The sequence below is a fragment of the Notothenia coriiceps genome, unplaced genomic scaffold (assembly GCF_000735185.1).
Source record: "Notothenia coriiceps isolate Sejong01 unplaced genomic scaffold, NC01 NC01_scaffold00033383, whole genome shotgun sequence".
Classification (NCBI taxonomy): Eukaryota; Metazoa; Chordata; class Actinopteri; order Perciformes; family Nototheniidae; genus Notothenia; species Notothenia coriiceps.
Genome location: NW_011366084.1, coordinates 42,681 through 62,710, shown reverse-complemented (window position 1 = coordinate 62,710; position 20,030 = coordinate 42,681). Strand labels below are relative to the sequence as shown.

Sequence of the window (20,030 nt, the reverse complement as noted above, 5' to 3'; positions counted from 1 at the left end):
TCTCCTGTCGGACTGAGATAACATCAACTCAGGGAGGTAAAGGACTCGCTGAGTGATTATATTGTAAACTTTAGTCTATTTAATATAGTATGTTAGTATGTTCAAAATAAGTTAAAAAATAATTCCAATGTCAGTAAAAAATTAAAAACATAGTTTGGAAGGGGAGTGATTAGTAAAATATGCATAAATAAAAAGAAAGAATACAGACTAGGTAAGATAAAGATAGGAGAGAGGAGTATATCAATGATTTCTTATTGGTTGTGAGCATATTCTAATGGCTTTTGGAGTATTGAAATATATACAGTTCTGTTTCATATGATTGTTGAGAGCTGTATCCATAAATCTCTTAATTTGTGCACCAGATTGATGCCTTTAACTTCAATTTAAAGAAAAAAATCTTACCCCCCTGTAGGATGTGAGGTCATCACAAATAAAACAGGTTCATGGATAGATAAGTTTGCACACTCATTATATACACTACACATTTTTCTTGGATTAGTTAACACCATAGTCCCTAATATATTTTTTTAGAAAGGCAGGAAATGGAATTAAATCGAGAACAATGTTTCATTGCAGAGGACCCCCTGTTTTGTGTCCCCCCCACTTCTCAAGCCAAAGTTACACCCTTGTGTGTGTGTGTGTGTGTGTGTGTGTGTGTGTGTGTGTGTGTGTGTGTGTGTGTGTGTGTGTGTGTGTGTGTGTGTCCATGGGGATGTGATTGGCCATAGACTTGGAGTGATGCTGAATGTCTGCTGTGACTGGATAAGCTGTGTGTTTGCCGAGGTTCACGCTGAGGATACAAGATAGGGCCCAAGTAATCTGCTCTGCTAAGGTGATGGATAAATCCCCCCCCCCAGACTGTCACATGCGCGCGCACGCGCACAAACACACACACACACACACACACACACACACACACACACACACACACACACACACACACACACACACACACACACACACACACACACACCGTGTGAAGATGTCATGCCTAGAAGCTATGTCAGTTTTTGAGACTTTATTGTGAACAGAGAGAGCTTGGCAAAGGCCAGTTTCATCAATCAATGTCACTGGAGTCAAGGCTTACAGGAGACTTTGAGATAAGGGTTTCTTTCTCTTCTCTCCCTGCACACTTATTTGTGTTCAAATTCATCTCTTTGAACTTTGATTGCTACCGTCAAATACCCCAGCATGGGAATCCCTACGTTTTCTTTTGTGCCAAGTACATGTTACTGTTGTTAGCTGACCATGTGTTTGTATTCATGAGTTACGCAGTGTTGGGGTACACATACCCAAATATATGAGAACATCCCTGTTTTATGACTACAAAACCAGACTTGTTTTAAGCTTGATAATTAAGCATTTTTCTTAAATGTTATGATTTTTAAAATGAAAACGCGCGCTGAGAATGTTCAGTTAGGTGCTGAAGCTTCTGTTTTCAACCATTACGGCCCGTCCACACAGCGGCGTTCGTTAAAGCTTCAACGCTTCAGCCCATTCACTTTGAATGGGGTGACGTCACGCTTTGCCGAATTGCATTGTGGGAGCGAAGCGTAGCAACTTTTGAAGCTTCGACGGAAGCGTCAGCCAATCGAATCATATGCCAGTACAAGCTCTAGCCAATTAAACTGCTGCTTGTCTCTCCGGGGCGGGAGATTGAGGTGATTGGTTGTTGGTCTAGCTTCAGACATGCCCACCGGCAAGTGACAACGCACGCCGGCGGCATTTCATCTTAAAGAAACATGGTCAAATGTAAAGTTAGAAATACTTTGCAGCCCTTAACATGGCTCTATCGACAATTTCAGTCTGTTGTCCACCACTTTGCTTCAGATTGAAATATCAGCAGCTGTTTGACGGGTATTATATTCGGAAATCCTCCAACTTTCATCCAGTACCATAGTCAGGTCAAATCGTTAAATGTGTCCAATACTTTGGTTTATGCCAAAAATAACTAGAGCACTGAGGCCATTCCCAACAACCTCAGCGTGACAAGACTGGTTTTCCGGTTTAGTATGTTTCCTTCTATGCTTAGGAAACACACAATGTGTATGTTAGTGTAACTATTTGTGTCTGACAACATTGACACGGAATCAACACTTCATGTCTGTGGTGACAGTGGCGACTGAAATGAGAGCAGCCTGCAGAAATGAGAGGCCCATTATTGTAGAACTTAAGATGCCGTATTAATCTGTATTCTGATGTTGACGCTGTCTAATTAAGACTTGTCTGCGTAAAATATACAGTATGTGCACATGGCATGGACGTTAACTGCTAATTACGACGCTGTGATTTGCTCCTTGAATACAAAATGATCATGTTCACCGCCCCCTGCTCAGGCTATCAATCAGCTTGTCAACACAAAAGCCATAATCCGAGTTTGATGGGGAGAAGCAGGGAGGGAACCTGGACCATTATAATATTTTAATGAAAACAAAGATATAAAATAGGGGTTCTAGACACAGGAAATGTAACTATCTGTCTCACCTCGAACGCCCTTCTATCCTCAGTAAATGATGTTTGTGATGCTTCTGCTGAATCCCCGTCTCCAAGGTAAAATGATGTAAAAAGGATGAAACGCACTGTCCCAAGTATTCTGTCGGCGGCACGTTTTTTAGTCTTTAGGTTCTCACAAACCACTTGTAAAGAAGCTGCCATTTCCCACTGTGCCGATGGCAGGGAGCCCTGCGTAAGGGTGCCTCAGTTTAACTGAAAACATTTGAAGTGATCTCATCTCAGCTCACCTTTAGCATCAGGTGTCAGTCCTCATCTTCCTCCCCTGCTGTCCCTGCGTTTCCCCTCATTGCTGCATTCTTGCATCTCTCACTTCACTTGCTTTTGCTTTTTTTGCTCCTGTAATGAAAACAGCATACATTTAGTGTGTGACGTCAGCTAGTTTGCTCTAAAAGTGAAGCCACAAAGCGGTGAATATACGAAACTGTCTTTACTTGTCAGGTTGGTGAACGGAGCCCAATGCAGCCTTACAGATCAAAGAAGGCTGTGAAAAATGTTTTGACAGTACTTTATTTTTCATTTTGAATCAAGCCGGCATTTCCTATTTGGCTCAGAAAGCTTTGTGAGTAAAGAACTGACCAATGAGGTTCCCAGAGTTGAAGGCTGATTATTCGAAGGCTTGTGTGCGTGCAGAAGTTAAAACATTTTGTTATCATTTCTTTCAGTATAAGTGCTATATAGCTGTGCAGTAAAGAAAATGCAATCGCCCCCCCCCTCCATCTTCAGATTCCTGAAGCCGCAGAAGGCAACACAACTACGCCACAAGTTTATTGATAGAGAGCTGTTGAGAGTCAACAATGTTGTTTTTTTTGGGGATGATGCAGACGTGCCGCTCTGCGGAACAGAGATGGAGGACTCAGGGCAAAAATCAAACTGTGTTTATGTTTACAGGCTGCCACTATTCACCCACTCTAACAACATCTTCACGTAGCCAAACAGAGCCAGTTGTGGCTTAATGATCCGCAGTATAACACAATATATATAGATACAAATATCATAGTATGTTGGCCTTGACTGGATAATAACACTTGTTAGTATGTGGAGGCTGTTTGTGATTTCTATGACATTCAGTTGTGAATTCTTTTTTCTTCCAGTCTATGCATTCTGTTTAAAAGCTGGCATTTCCAGTTCCAGATAAAGATTAAGCTACAGTTGTATTGTAAGTATATGAATATTTGTGGAATTAGTTGTCTGAAGGTAAAAATGTTTTTGAAAAATTATAGATTTAAACATTACAAGGAATTATTTTTTATTTTACGAAATATTCTTGCTCCAATCCATATGAGCTGGCTTTTAACCTTCCAACAACATAAAAAAATATGAAGACAGATATTCTAAGCTTTATTCAATAAAGAACAATTTTCACATGTAAACAAACTAAGACATACGGTTCAGCTCCTAGCAGCCACCTACAGCGTGTGGTACAGGTTGTAAACAGCATCAGATTTAGCCGTTACAAAGCTACGTTGCACTCTGAGTTTGCTATCAGTCAGAAATGCAATATACGGAACATCGCTGGGAGACAGGCACTCACTGTCTGACAATAACGGACAATTTGCATTTCCCAACTCTACCACACACTGCTTTCCATGCATCACTCTGCTGCTTGTTTTCCTGTACGTACTGTATACACCTAGGGATTCTCTGAAGCAACAAGCTTGAGTGTTTGTCAATTTCAGTACCAGGAGACTCTAGGCTTAATACAAGCCTGTCCCATTCTGAGCCAGCCTCATTGATTAATAACATAGCAAAGGTCTAAATCTCTCTCTTTGTTTTTGTTCTTCTTTCTGGCTTCTTGTTTTCTCACACTCTAGGTTTTTTTTGTATTTAACAGGAAGGAAAATAATGCTGCAGAACAGCTTGTCTTCATTATTGAACCATGTTCTGTGATCAGGATGAATGACCAATGAGTCATTTAAAACAAATAAGTCATTAATTAACCTCAAACTCAAATGTTAACGTCCAGCTGTTGTAAGAGCTTTCAACTGAGTATGTGAAGCAGAGAAGCTGCATTCATTCTGTAATCTATTCAGTTTATTTTCATTTTCTGATGTCCTGTAGGGTTGATTCATGAATCTCATTCTTCATGATTGGGCAGCTATGAATATTTGTTTAGCTGGAAGTGTTTTTGAGAGGTCACATTGTGTTCTATGAAAAGCAAGGTGAAAACGCAAATAACTGCTCAGTGCACATGCAGAGTCAAAGGCTGTCAAACTTGAATGAGCTGCAATATATAATATCTTTCAAACCACATATTTTGTATTAAAGCAATAAAAGGGCAGTTGGTCGTTTTTAAACCCTGGACATTTCTGAATCCATTTCCGTCCCCTATGCATAGATCCCACGCTCGACAAAAAGAGATTTCAGCTTCAGTCTCGTTTCTCCCGTGGCCTTTTCCTCCAAGAATCAGACAGGAGGTGACAGACATATCATTGCCAACCTGAAGTCACTTTAGCAAAGTGCCAACTCTAGCTGTGTTCCACCAAAAACCTCCAGTGGTAATGATACCCTTTCCTTTGTCAGTGGGAGCATGATGCAACCATGCTCAGCTTGATTTACTATCAGTGTGATGCTCTCACAGATAGGCACTTAATCGGGAAATCAGACCAATGAGCAGCACCGGAAGCACAAGGCCTATAAAGATGGGATGGTGGTTACGTGTTATCCTTTAGGGATCTTGAGCTTCCCACACATCCTGTTTCTTTATATGCATTTTGTGCTGCTTGACAAACATAAACTATCGATGAAAGAAGAGGAGGGAGAATTAAACAGCATCCTGTGCCTGACCCCTAAAACTCCACTTTATTTATAGACACAGCATAATGGCCTCAGTAATGGCCAAGACTCCATGTGGAAATCAACAAATGTCCTTTTATCCACATTTTTTTGGGAGAAGCTTGTGTCACATGCAGCTTACAAAGCCAAAATTGAGTAGACTTATTAAAGAATTCCTCTATCTCTAATCTAACCGGGTAATTGTAGCCATAAGGTTTAGAGAGAGAGATATAAATAACTTTTTATTTAGTTAGATATCTTCCACATCACAGAGGATTATATAAAATAACCCCTGTTTAAGGGTTAGTAGGGGCACATTCGGGTCGTTTTTTAATCTGTTTTATATGTCTTCAGCCCGAGTGTGAGATAACGGCAACCCAAAAGTACGCGGCCTATTGATTTGAAATGCAGCCAGAATCATATCTGATCTTGAGCCAGAGGGAAGTCTGCTTCGAGGTCTGTCCCAGTGCCCTGTAATGAAGAGCGAATGGCTGTGTGCATTCAGATGATAAGCCATTAACACATCTACACTGCCTCAGGGGCACAAACCTGCTGCGAGACACTGACAGGGAAAAGCCTTAATAGCAGTTAACATTATACACGCCGTATTGCATCTATTTGGAATGTATTAGCAGTTCCTCATTGATGTGTTTGCTAATTTGCCTGTAGTATTTTGAATAACATTTGAATTTTGCGTGCATATGTAAGCAGAGATGAATTACCAGAGAACGTGGAGCTACTGTAATAAGTATTAAAGCCAAGACATATTGGGAACAAAAACAGGAAATGAGCTGGACAATGTGATGGCGTCAGTTCATAAGAACTTCTGGATGACAGTTTTATAAAAAAAGACCATTGGTTGGAATCCAATAAATAGAAATGTGCTTAATTAATTTCCTAGCAATTCCCTCATAGCCCAAGTCATCCCAAACAGCAGCTGGGCTCCAACTGCTCACCTCTGTCAGGGATTAATCACCTGGACAACCACAGGAAATTAGCTTCGTCCATAGTTGGGGGTAAAGTTTTTGCTAGCTGATGTGTGGTTTTCTTTGTCCTTACATGAACCCATTCACCATCACCACACAGCGCTGTTATTAAATCTCAGAAGGCCTTTCATTGCAGTAAATGAAGATGGTTGCCTTGTGTCCTTTTGAATAGGGCAGATATTATCTCTGTATTGATACAGAAACATATTACATCTATTTGTATCTGTTTGTCACTGCGGCCACTTTTTTTGTTTCTTTTTCTTTAAAGTTCATGTTGCTACTCTTTCCCAAAGATGTTTGCTATGCTCATTTTGCTCAATATGCACTTCAAATATTGTTTTTAATTAGTGCTAGGCAGTCTTCACTACTCAGAGATCAACATGAACTCTATACACACTGGGTTGTTTTCAAGCTATTACACCTAGGTTTAATAGTTTCTGATAAGGGCTATTAGAGATGATGAGCCACACCATCATCACAACCGCCACCCCCCCCCCCCCCACTGTGCGCCATTTAGTCCGGCTTATTGGTTAGGCGCAATCCATTCTCAATGGCCATTCTCCAGATGTAATGCTCGCAGCATAATGAGTTCAATAATTAAAGTCTTTGTAGACGTAGAATTGTAAGGCTAGATTGACAGATAATTCAGCTTTACTCAGTTCACAGAACATTTTACAGTTGTTCTTATTAAAAAGCAACAGGGGTTTGCTCTTTCCTGACAAGTCCTGAGATGTAGAGGAAGTTGTATGTTATGCTCAAGAGAGCGAGAAATAGGAGCTTGTTAGGGTGAAATAGATAATAGAATGAGAAATATGTGAAACTGCAATAGAGAACTGAGTTTAGCATAGTTACTGATTCTGTTTTGAGCAGATTCAGACTCAACAAGTTCCTGAAATGAGTCGTCTGCTGATTATTTGGGGGAGAGATATGTAAGACATTTATTGTGTTTGCTTTAAATCAATAAAGAGAGCTTGTGTGAGGGGAAAAAAGCTGAAAATAAAGATGCACAAGCAATGCATTGTTTAACTCCTGAACGTTTTCCCATTCCACGGAATAGATAGGGAGCTCTGCAGGAAGCCCAGACGGGTAAAAAGGCTGTCAAACATATGCAGGGAAAACTGCACTGAGGTAGAAGTTAGATGGGGAAACGCTGTAAGAGCTGAATATATTCTCTACGTGGAAGCTTCAAGCTCGGTGTTAATGGATGATGTATTGTCAAACAAGGCGGAAAAGGTGCAGGAGTTCCAAGTGTAGAAAACAATTAGTTCTTACGTGTTTTGGAGGCTATTTTGTCAAAGAGTTCACGACCCCTCTCTAATAAGATAACTTGTCAAACAGTTTCCTCTGAGCATCGCTTGCATGCTGTTATCATCTGGCCGTATTTCATCAGTATCCTGGATCTGACGTCATCTGTTTCCTTTGGCTTTTGGCTCTCTGTGAATCATAGGTATGGTCGTGCTGGAATGCTGATTTTTGAAGAAAGTACACATTCTTGATAAAGCTTTCTTAAACAAAACAGCCAATCCCAAGAGCTTCATATGTTTCAACTGGAATTTTGCTTCTATGGGATGTACATAAGTAATGTACAAAGGCGTTGTACAGACACCTATGTGTGTGTTTCGTTAATGCTCGTATGGATCAGGAGCATAATGTGATGTAACAAAAGTATAAGAAGCTTGTTAAGCAAACCAGAATGTGAAAAATCTGGAAGATATTAGGACATGGAAATCAATTTGATCCTGGTCATATTGCTAACAAGCTTCTACATCCGTGAAACACACATACAATAATTTGCATGTATCCAACATTGACAAGCAGAGCAACGATAAGTGGTTTGAAGAGGATTTAATTTCCTTTTCTCTGCTATGCTTTCGCCACAGTACTCACTTGTGCTAATACCTACTGTTGTTATTGGAATATGTTAGAATAATAGGATCAAAAGAAGTGAATTATTATTGGAAGATGTTTGGTCTTTATAAGCCAGAAATGCTAGGTGATTTTTTTCAAGGCACATGTACTGTATGTCTACTTTGAAAACATATCTCAATGGTGACTATTTTAATCCTTACCAATGGAATAATATTTGAAAACACTTTTTAGAATGTTTGAAGCTAACAGCCCTTATCTTAAGGCATACCATATGGTGTCTGTGAGTTAGGGAGTTTAAAGCTTTATATGTCACATTGCTGCTTTTCTTTAACAGGGCCACGCACATGGTTGGAAGGAGGCTAGTAATCCTTGGAAACTCCACATTGTAAAACAATCTTATTTTTTCCCAGCTCAGTGAGTCAAGGGGCATAAGCCCTCAGACACCTATCATCCAATCCATTTTAACACTGAAACTTTGTTTGCCACACTTAATGAATGTAGAAGAGGACACACACACTTGGGTAATCAGGCGGGCAAATGAATGGTAACATTTGAATACAATTATGCTTAATGGTGTACCTTTATTTCTTTGCATGTTTCAGACGGGAAGGTGGAGGTGACGAAGGAGAGCATGAAGCTGTGCACCATGGGACCGGGGAAGGTGTTTGGAGAGCTGGCTATTCTCTACAACTGCACCAGGACGGCCACGGTCAAAAGTGAGTCTGGAAAAAAATCCACAGTGATCCCATCAGTGTTAAATGTTCACATGTTGCCCAGGTGACAGATAATGCCACCTGTTCTCACACACACACAAGTGAAAACTGTTCCCCTGGTATGGACGATAAGGGGTCTTTTTGCCAGTAAGATCAGTCGTACGTTGACTCAGAGAGAAGGATGACACAGTCGCACTTTAGCACAGATAGCATTGTTCCTCGTGATGAAACACCAACACTAGCCTCTCTGTGTTTTCTAGGCATGCACCATATGGATTTCTTTCAGCCTATATTGATAACCCAAAATGACCTGCTTCTCATGGCAGATACCATTAAGATAACGGATTCATATTTAAAAAAAGAAGTGTATACCCTGTGGTTTGTTTACACCTGAGGTAAAGAAAGAGTAGTGAGACCTTGTGATCAAAGATGGGTGAAATAAGAATCCATAGCTCTTGACAGCAACATTAAAAAACAGTTCCTACTCTTAAAATGTGAATTTGTTTATTTTATTTAAGTACACAAATCTATATTCTCTGGTCCAACTCTAAACATTTTGATTAACGTCCACGCCCCAGCGACAACTTGTTTCAATCTTGTTCTTCTTCTACTCCGTTTTTATTGGCGGAAAGCTAGAAAACTTAAAAAGGTGCATACCACCACCTGCTGTAATAGAGAGTGTCGATGTTGCGTCAATGAAAAGCACGTTTGTATCATTGGTTTCCAGGAATAATATCTCATCATTTACATTTCTCAATATTTGCCGATATTCTTTGTGCATCCCAAGTGTTTTGGAAACTCCCCCTGAGATCTGAATTTCAAGGTCTTACTCTTTCATGAGCCAAAGCTCCTGCTATGAAGGATGCACACTGGAAGAGTGTGTGGTTTGTTAGACTGGCAATTTGAATAGTCAGTCTAATAGAATTAGAAGAGGAGACTGAGAAAGTACTGGACAGATGGAGGACTACGCACATTTGAGACCTAGTGTGTTGGAAGCAAGTGTGTCAGGAAGAAAAAATGTGTGTTTATGTAAGGCAGGAAATGGGAAAAAGCTGGAAATGTGTCTTAAGATGGGATAATAAATAAATAAAAAAGGGAAATAAGATAAGGTCTGGTGGTTGAAGGCGTGCAAATTGAAATAAATGAAAATCGGCATGTGTCCAAGCGAAGAGCATAAAGCGATTTGACCTGTATACAATCCCACACTCTGTGAGCTAGTTGATTTTTTGCGTGTGACCCCGGTATGAATGCAGGCATGAAGGGCAGGGGGGGGAGGGTGGTCCCTCTGGCCTTTATTTGAGGGCAAGGAGGCGTGAGTTGGAGTGTGGAGGAAGCTGAGGTCGATGACGGTGTCAGCGAGGTTGCACTCTCCTTCTGACCCCTTTCTAATCCCATGATCTTCTACCTCTGACCCTACCTGACGTAAACCCCCAGCTCCCGTTGCTATGGCAACAGGTTCCCACACAGGGAATTGAGCCAACTCTTCTGGGATAAAATATCCCCCTTCCTTACAGACGACAGAGTGTCTTGTCTTTTTTATTTTGTATATTCTTTCGCCTGCCACCAGCCCATTGGCGAATGCGCGGCAGCGCTTTGCGGGAGAGGTGGCCGGCTAATAAAAAAAACTCAGCATGGAACAAATGATGTAACTGTCTACATTGGCTGAAGTGTGTTTACAGTCTAACGGGGTCACAGGCGGAGTCTCAGAGGGTGGATGGTTTAATGCATGTCTCTACATAGTTAAGGAATAAGAAATGTAGTCGCCACAGGATATCAGAAGTGACGGCCTCCCATTGAAACGCATGGGGGTTCAGCTTCCAATCAACACATTGAAATTGATCTGTGGAACCCTGTAGGATGATAGCCATAACCAGTGTGTAATTTCAATTTCCATCCTAAGTATCCTAAGTCTTAGCATGAACAATTACCGGTACAGTAGAATTAAGATGATTAACCTGCTAATGTGGACAGAATGCCACCTCCATCCTTTAACTGCAAATGTGACTCAAAATATAATGACATTATTGCTATCCGTGAAAGATTATTGGAGTCATTTGTCTAATAAGAAAACTCCTTGAAACAATTACGAGCAATAATTCATTTAGAGAAATGGTTTGCTGTTATGATTTGAATACAGTCAAACCAAGCAGGAAAAACTGAAGGCCTTTCCACCGCAGAGGGTTTAGACAGCCGACATAATGATAACATTAGCAGTGTTTGTTTGTTTCAATTGTGCTGCAGTGTGCATCTTTTGTTCCAGTGATAGTAACATTAGCTTGAACAGTCCTGTTTCAGACGCTTTTAGTCCTTAAGCACCCTAACAGTGATACAGCATATTTGAGCGAGGCCATTGAAAAACATTTCCAAAGCATCCCACAGAGTTTTGATTGTCTTTTCCATCTTGCAGGCATGATGTGCTTTCTGCTTTTTTGAGCCCATTATGAAAATCACTGACTAGAAACTAGCTTGATTTTGAAAATTCATCAGTGCAAGCACTGTGTCTGTCGGCTGGTTTTCCAAATCAATCTGCACTTACAACAAAGGGATAAAATAACTTTGACAACAACAACAGCAGTTAGAATGTGATAGATTAAGCATTCCAGACTTAATTTCAATTCTCTGCGAATTGTTTATCAAACCACAGGGGTATGAAACAGTGATCGCCTGAAAAGGATGAAAAACATGTTTTTGGATAAGGTTGGTGCTAATGGCATGAGCAGAATCTATAATTTATGGTACAACGTCTAACGAGCAAAAAAGCCATAATAAAAACGCTTGGCAAAACAAATAAATAATACACTTAGTCTATTTTAAAGGTTTCATTTCTGGACTGTTTAAAACATGTGTATTGAACCCCTTCTTTTGAAGGAACTTGTGTAAGTATTATTCCAATAAATTAATCTGAGGCATACCTGTATGTATTGCAGGGACAAGAGCAAAATGTAATGCTATAATAACAGGATTGGTTGAGTTTGTATTAATTCTTGCATTTCCATGTAAATACCTGGATAGACTGACAGGGATTTCGTTTACCATCAACCCAGTCCTTTTCAGCCTTCAGGTGATTTCATGTGTGAGCACTTGCTTGGACTTTCCCAGGAGGAATAGATGCTTTAGAGTAAGTTTGCCCTGGCTGGAGAGTTTCGAGCAGCACTTACACCCAGCCTGCGGAGTGTCCCCAACAAGCTCCCTCAGTCAATATGTTGTGTTAAGTTCCAGGATACAGACACTTAAGTGTAGAGCTATGGACACATTTGGGGGATGGCTCTGCCAGCAAATAACGAACAAACTCCTGTGCAGCCTGAGAGAAAAATGTTGCCTTCGAATTAGATGTTCCCCTTGCAATCAAATCCATATCACATTCCTTTCACATCACAACGACCCAGAAGATGCTGGATAAAGAGAAGAGAGGAAGAAAGAGTGAGAGATAAAAGAGAGAGGTGATACATACAGGACAGCAGTGACAGCAAATTGAGGGGAAAAGGACAAAATGGGTATTTATTTGAGAAAGAAGAGAGAAATACGGTGGCTGCTAAAATAAGTTCTTTTATTGCATCAAATGTCACTGCTTCAAGAAGGCTTGGACAGCATAACAGAAAGCAATTCAGCCTGGCATAAAGCTGCACAGCAGGTGACAGCAGTAAGCATCACTGCGCCACATGACAATATAGGAAACCATCAACAAAACAATATTGTTGCTTTGGCTCCATCTTTTTCTTGAAAATGACCACTTAAAGTTGTGGACCCTAGCATGTAGTTACAAACGTAATAGTCACTGGGAAAAAAGGTTTTTTAGACAACTTGCAATTATTTGTTTTAATTATTATCCATCCATTGTTAATTAAGTAATTGTTTGATACATCAAGAAACAGGACCCTTCGCAGCAATTTTCTACAGCTCAGTGTGATTTCTTTAATTGCTTTCTTTTGTAAAACCAATTGTCAAAAACACAAAGATTTTCAATTTAAAATGATATAAAAGAAGGAAAAGCAGCAAAACCTCACAATGTCATAATTACCTGTAGACGTTGTTTTGCATTTTTGTTTGAAAAAGTAAATAACCGAAGCAAATGTCAATCGATTCAATAATTCATTTTAACACCTAATCAACATCCAACAGGAGTCAACTTGACCTTGTCAGCTACATGGTTTCATTTAAACTTGTCAACAAGCCCTCACTTGTTCTGAACTTACTGAATGTCAAGCTGATTCTGTTTGTGTTCCTTATTAAATATTAAGCCCTATAGATAGACCTTTCACAGAAAAATCTAGTTCTTTCCAACAGCTTGTAACCAAATCCAAAGTATTTCTATTTTTTTTTAATGAGATTTAATTCAGAATACGAAAAATCAGTCTCGAATGTCAGGACAGAAACTCAGCTGTGCTCTTAGGCCACGATTTCAGTTGTGTCCGCTAAAGTTCTTTATCGTATAGAAAGTTTGTCCACACGAAGCCGAAACGGAGCCGCGGCTTCGGAGCCCGAAACCGATACACTTTGAAAACGGCTCCCAAAGTGGGTAAGTCTGGAGACGAAACGCTTGCAGCTCCGTATATGCCCTATATACGTTCATAGCCCCGCCTCTCCTGCTCCCCCCCGCGTCATTGCTGATGCGTTTCGCCAACAACAATGGCGGATCACAGGGTTACGTTCGTGCTCCAGACGCTACTGACCATGATACAGATTTTACCTTTTATTACCTTGTTTGTTTGTTTATGCATTATGCACATGCTTGGGGGGTCCTATTCGCTGCTTTTTGTGTATTTTGTGGCGGAAGTACAGCGCCACTTACAGGCCCGGCATATGTACTACAGCGTCTCCAGTGGTTTCGAGCGGTTTCGTGTGGACGGACACGTTTCTTGAGCCGATTCCGTGTGGACGGAAGACTTTTTGGAAATCGACTTCGGTTCAAAATCCGTTTCGTCTCCATGTGAACGGGGCCTTAGTTGGAATCATATGCACACGTGAATGTTTTTACATGTGATAAGGTTTTCAAATAAAAACAATGAAAGGATTCATGTTAATAAGCATATAAAGGGATTTCAAGATCTCCAGAGGTGGAAGGCAGCATGCACTTGAAAGAAAATCCTATTTACCACTCAAGTGTATGGATGGGTATTTGCCATTAGAAGCACATTTGTCTCACTTTCTGTCAGTATTTCCACTCAATCCCTCAAACAAACACACATACAGAGCAGTTCTCACGGTCTGCAGGTAGTGGAGAAACAAGCATTGTAATGAAAATGGTGGTATTAAATTGACAATTGGAAAGTATAAATCACAAACTGAGAGCCATTTCATTTATCATTATGAACAAACTTGTTTGTTTGCCCACCAAACAAGTCAAAATGAGTTTGTTTTCTATATATTCTGAACGATCAGAGTCATTATTGAATTATAGTATTATGGTCGTCATCCTGGAGGCAACTACTAATTGTTTAAGTTGTGTTTTTTTCTTATTGAAGATGGAGTGTTTAACTTTTGTCTCCCATTATGGCAGTGAGATTACCATATGTGAGAGAACATGGGGAACAAGCAGAAACCAAGAGTATGGCGGGAAATACTAAAAGGGGGTGTAGAGAAAAAATAAACTTGTTGTTCAGAGGAAGGATTAGAAAAAACGTTTGCAAAGCATGAGTTTAAGAGTTCGCTCTTGGGGGCAAACTGGGCCCATTTAAATGTCAAAGTAGTCTTGCTCGCAAAGTCCTGCTATCCAGATTTAAACATCCTATAATGGAACATTTAAAGACAATAAAAATGAGAATGTTCACTTCATTATACCAGCAATAAGTGTTTCCTATACATTACGATATATGTACCGCAGTTATTCCTAAAGAATACGATAGAACGCCTCAGTTGGGACACCTTGCAGTAAGACCATAGTGTTTCGGGAAAATATGAAAACTAGTCAACAAGTCTACAAAGGAGTCAATACAAAAATGTAAATGACTGAATCCTCCAGCTTTTACCATTCTGAGGGGCATTAGTACAAATTCAAACTTGACCAAGTGAAAGCATATTGATATAGGAAGTAACGAAGAAGAAGAAGTTCTGCTGTTTAAAGAAAATCTAACTTGCATTGCGGTTTAACCATCTTGCAATGTATCTTTACATTTCTAATGCCAACCAATCCATATCCATGAAAAGACAGGCTATCATAATTATCGCAAGTCAACATTTAATTTCTCAATAAATCCCTTTATTTGACATTTATACTCTCTTTCCCCCTGCTAATTTGGATTTAAGATAAAAAGGAAAATGAACATAGTTGGCGGCCGTCCAAGCCCCGAGTCTGTTCGGAAGATTTACGGCTCTTCATCTTCATGAGCGTGTATGTTAAGACTTTACAACATGTGCCATTGACTATATATACAGTAGAGCTCTAAAAGACTTTCTGCAAAGAGTACAAGGCCAATGTGCTTTTCCTATTGTCTATTTCTTTCCTACACATCAGGGTGAATTCAGTCCTCTGAGGCTGAGCTACTGAATGCTTCTGGAAGCACCTCAAACCCTTGCAGACAGCACAGACATGTATAATTAAATACTTCATGATTAACGTGCGGTAGCTTATATTTCAGGTGCAGTCTCAGAGGTGAAACTGACTTTCACCTCAGCATGCTTCATAGATAAAGCATGACAGCTGACAGCTAGCACAGGGCCAATGCGTGGGCATCAGTAATCACACATACATTACAAAAAGAAAAGCGCTTTATACCGTGGTATCACAGAGAGAAAATGAAGCCAGAGCAGCAGCATTGTTCTGGAGATTTCTAAGAAAGGCCCGTGTGACAGTGATAGCTCAGCTGTTTAAAAACCCCTTCCTTCCGCTCGGGAGTGCACAACCAGTCGTCTTTCTAATCAATCTGAGGCAGGGATATGTGCATGTAAGTGTGTGTAAATGTGTGAGTGTGTGTGTGTGTATTAGACAAAGTCTGGTAAGTCTCAGGATTCACCCTGTCCACGAGGAATGAATCTTGTTTTGGCAGAGCGAGAGGAGTTACAGGTTGGACTCCTCTGAGAACCAGGCACCAAGTTCAACATTATGACTGCAGGAGAATAGCAGCTTTGGCTAGAGGCTGTTGTGTTTGAATAATAAAACATGTAGATTTTAAGACTGTCAGTGTGTCCTCTGAGTCTCTTACTCTTGAACTTTCATCACAAGGAAAAGCAGACAAAAAGATTATTTTTGCACTTGATAATACATTTCATAACTGTAACATGAAATCCTGCATTTCTTCCACAACATCTGTAATAGTCTTGGCTTCCTCTCCCTCTTTGAGACAACTCTCATGTTGGCACGGGTACAGAATACCAACCAACCAGGGGAGAATAACTAAACAACGTTTTATACAATTCTTTATTTTCACTGTGTTCAAAATAAAATGAGAGGAGAATGTAAAAGCACAGTCCAAATAAAAGGCATGATTTGTGTTTTTTGAACAGTGTGAGCACTTTATCTTTGTTCTTCAAATGTGTCAGTGACCTATAAATTCAGCTGAGTATCAAAACAATAACACTATTCAATCTAATACCTCATCATAAAGGACTTATCTATAACAACAAGGCTGTCATTCATCAAGATATCTTTTAATATATGAACAATTAGAAATATGGTACTCGGATCATCTTAATATGACATTTTTACCACTTTTATACCTTCCCTTACAGTTTATTCATTTAGCACTTTCTGTAGGCCATATTCTTTTAAATATGCGGTATATTTTATCCCTTTTTTACTTTTACATATTTATAAGCATTGTTGAATGGCACCTCAGATTTAAGCTTTCTTTAACAAAACAAACAACTTAAAACTGTTTTATCTAGTCCAATTCGACTTGAGAGAAACGACCCATTTGCTGAAGAGGGTTCACATTGAACTGTTGAGTAAATAGACAGGCGGCCTCGTAGAAAACATGTGCATTTAGATTATAAGCAGTATGTAATATATACTGAGGAGGTATAAAAGAACTGCAGCTTTTAAGAGAACCAACATGTTCTACTCTAGGTGTAAACAAAGGGTGGTGGCGTGTGCAACCGAGCACCATCATTAGGCGTGGCCAGGCCCGTGAAGAGTTGGACATAAGGGCTCTTAGAATCAGGACAGCTAGTGAGTGCACCCTTAAGAAACATGGAGCCACCATCTACTGCTATTGTGTGTGTTCCAACCGTAGCACCATTGGAGGTGCAACAAGAACAAGGAAAAAGTATGTAAATGCAAATGCATCAAAAGATAAACATGCAAATGTAAAAACTGAGAGAAGCAGCAAAGTGGCGTAACACATCAGAATTCAAACGAGCAATTAAACACAGAAAAACAGAGATAATAAATATATCTGAAACCGCACTGCAGAAAGCAAAAGCAATTACTGATGGCTGCTAGAAAAACAAAGCTCATACATTGGCATCTCATTTGCTGTGACTGACATGGCAGTAATGATGTCCAGATATTTTGAGGCAAAAGTTGAGGCACACTCGTTCTCTTCCCATCACCTCGTGCTGGTGTGTGCATATCCGGGAGAAGTATACTGCCGTAGGACGAAGGCTTTCATTGGATAAGTGAAGAAAAATGCAGAAACGAGGACAGAGGGAAAGAGACAGAAAGAATGGCGTTGGAAGATAGAATTCCAGTGGGACGGAGCGGGGAAACATCTTCTGTTTCCAAGGCTGCCATGGTAACACTGTTGCCAGAGTGCAGAAAGAGATTGTAAAATGGTGATGGTGGCAGGGAAGCCCCCTCCCAGCTTTTTGAAGTTAGGGTTGTTACTGCCTGTATTTTGAGCTTTGCATGTGGCTTACTTAATTCAAAAAAAGGTATGAGTTCATGAGTCTGTGTGTTAAAGGTTTTCCCTGAGTGTGTGTGTGTGTTTGGTATGTGTGTGTCTGGACTATGGGCCCCTGCTGCTGCTGTTTTCCTTATTCTCAGCTGAGGCGCAGGTGTAAGCCCGGAGCTAGATGCTCTGCTGGGGCTCTACACAGCATGAAAGGTTAAGACAGCCGGAGACTCAGACAGAAGCGATACAGTCAGTGCGTCAGTCATAAAAAAGCCCTGCAGGTGTGGCTTTAAACTGCTTTTCCTGTTTAGGCTGATAGTCTCAAGTGACAAGACGTCTCATAATATGAACATGCTTCTTGCTCTGGGGGAATTTCGGGGTAACTGAGGACAGCGCACTGTGCTGGAGGATTATTTTGTTTTCTTACCTGTTTTACACTGTTATTTTCTGGTGTTATACTCCATTTACACCTAATGTGTTTGAGGCAGATTAAATAGTGAACGTAAATAGGGGGGGTTGCTCAAACCACCTAGAGACGCATTCTAGCCCAGATTTTTAGAAGGTGTAAATGTATCTGTCTAAGTGTAACCCCAGTATGAGAGTAGTGAGCCTGAGGGGACGGTGGAACTTTTCTCCCACTCGTTATTCTTCTATGCTTGTCAGAATAAATTGGCTTAGTTATTAGTCAGCTAGCTCTTATCGCTAACTGTGCAGAAGTTATTTGTATGCTGGCGTTTGTGGCAGTTACCAAACAGTTTCAGGTGTATTACCACCATCCTTTAAAATGGAGTTAAAATTTGTGGGAAGAATGTATTTCAATTGATCTTCTAACGGTTTAACAGATAAGTGCAAATGGAATCGGCAAAAATCTTACATCGATTTGATCTGGCTTTAAGACACTTGAGATGACAAGTGCATATGAGGTCTCAGAAACTGACATTGATCACTGGAAGATGATGCCTGCCAAACTAATCCTCCACAAATATAACAAGTAAGCATGTATGACTCACACCTGTTATATGGTTTTATCGATCTTATGAACATAATGATGCATCTATGGAAAAGGAAATCTGTAAATTACGTTCCCTTCTGAGCTAGGCGAATCAAAGGGAAGCAACACAACCAGAATGGGATTGGTAAAAGTTATAAGTTGTTTTAATGCACAACAGGTGAACAAAATGGCAGGCAAGCAGCCTGAAACAAACAAATTGCCACAAACACCGGTTTAAATAACAAACAATAGAGGCCACAAGGGCACAAGTTTAAATGGGCAACCAAACTAAGGGAGGACTCTAAAAAGTGAGTCTAAACGCATACAGGGTAACTAAATACTCACAATAAATAAAGAAGGAAACAAAACCTCAATGTAAAAGTGGTACAACTAGCAAAGGAAGGCTGTAAGAAAACACAGCTAGGACAACAGTCAAACAATACTAAACTAATCTAAGCATATCTAATCAAACTGATCTAAGCACATCTAATCACAACAATACTGCTAATCACAATAACACGGTCCACATAAGTTATCCCCCAGAACGAAGAGCAAATAGCGAGAGGCGTCTGTTCACTCAACAGAGCCTCCAGAGTGGTGATAGTCCGCGGCCTTTGTACTCCTCCCCAGCAGGTGTGCGCCGGCTGTGCGCCGATTGGATGACGTCAATCCAATCACCATCTTCAGAGGCGGACCAGAGGATGGGCAGCCAATGACATTGGGGCAACCACACAGCTCATTTACATAGTCACACACACACAGCTGCAAACAATCCAAGACAGGTTAACGAGCAGGCAGAAACAGCAACCGTAACACCCCCCCCCTTAAGACACAAACCCGCAGCTTCGTGAACCAAACACACTAACGAACTCCTATAACACACATTAACATCACAAACTCAACCTAACACACTAACATCTCAAACTCAACCTGGACAAAGCATCGGTCAACACATTCTCTGAGCCCTTTAAGGACGGGTGTCTACTATTGTAGTCCCGCACAATCCGAGCCCATTGCAGGAGACGCTGATTGTGCTTGGTTACGCCAGGGCAGAATATGAAGGGATCATAACAGCTGAACACCACAATTGGCCAAAGGCTTGGTCCAACATGAATCTTAAGATGTTGTAGAGCTAACACCAACACCAGGATTCGATAAACTAGCTGACGCTCTCGGGTTACCGGGAGTGTCGAGAAGTCTAGAGGCTTGTCTGAGCCGGCGTGTTGCGCTGGTCACATGACATCCTCACGAGGGGGAGCCACCATTTCTGGCTTCTCCTCAGACACAGCTTTATCTGGAAGCACCGACACAATCACAGGATCAGACAATGGGACATCAGAAACACTTTTACTCGCCTGTGCTTGCATTCCCTTGTCGCCGGTCTTTTATAGGGCGGATTATCCGTACCGGACCGATG

General features: G+C 40.6%; 1 protein-coding gene across 1 annotated transcript in view; it reads left to right on the top strand.

Annotated features, from left to right (window-relative positions):
- Positions 1 to 20,030, top strand: part of LOC104961479 (cGMP-dependent protein kinase 1-like) — a 51,888-nt gene that overhangs the window by 17,782 nt on the left and 14,076 nt on the right. The window contains exon 3 of the mRNA XM_010789774.1: positions 8,744 to 8,857. Within this exon, the coding sequence (XP_010788076.1) occupies positions 8,744 to 8,857 (114 nt within the window). The remainder of the gene's footprint in view (positions 1 to 8,743; positions 8,858 to 20,030) is intronic.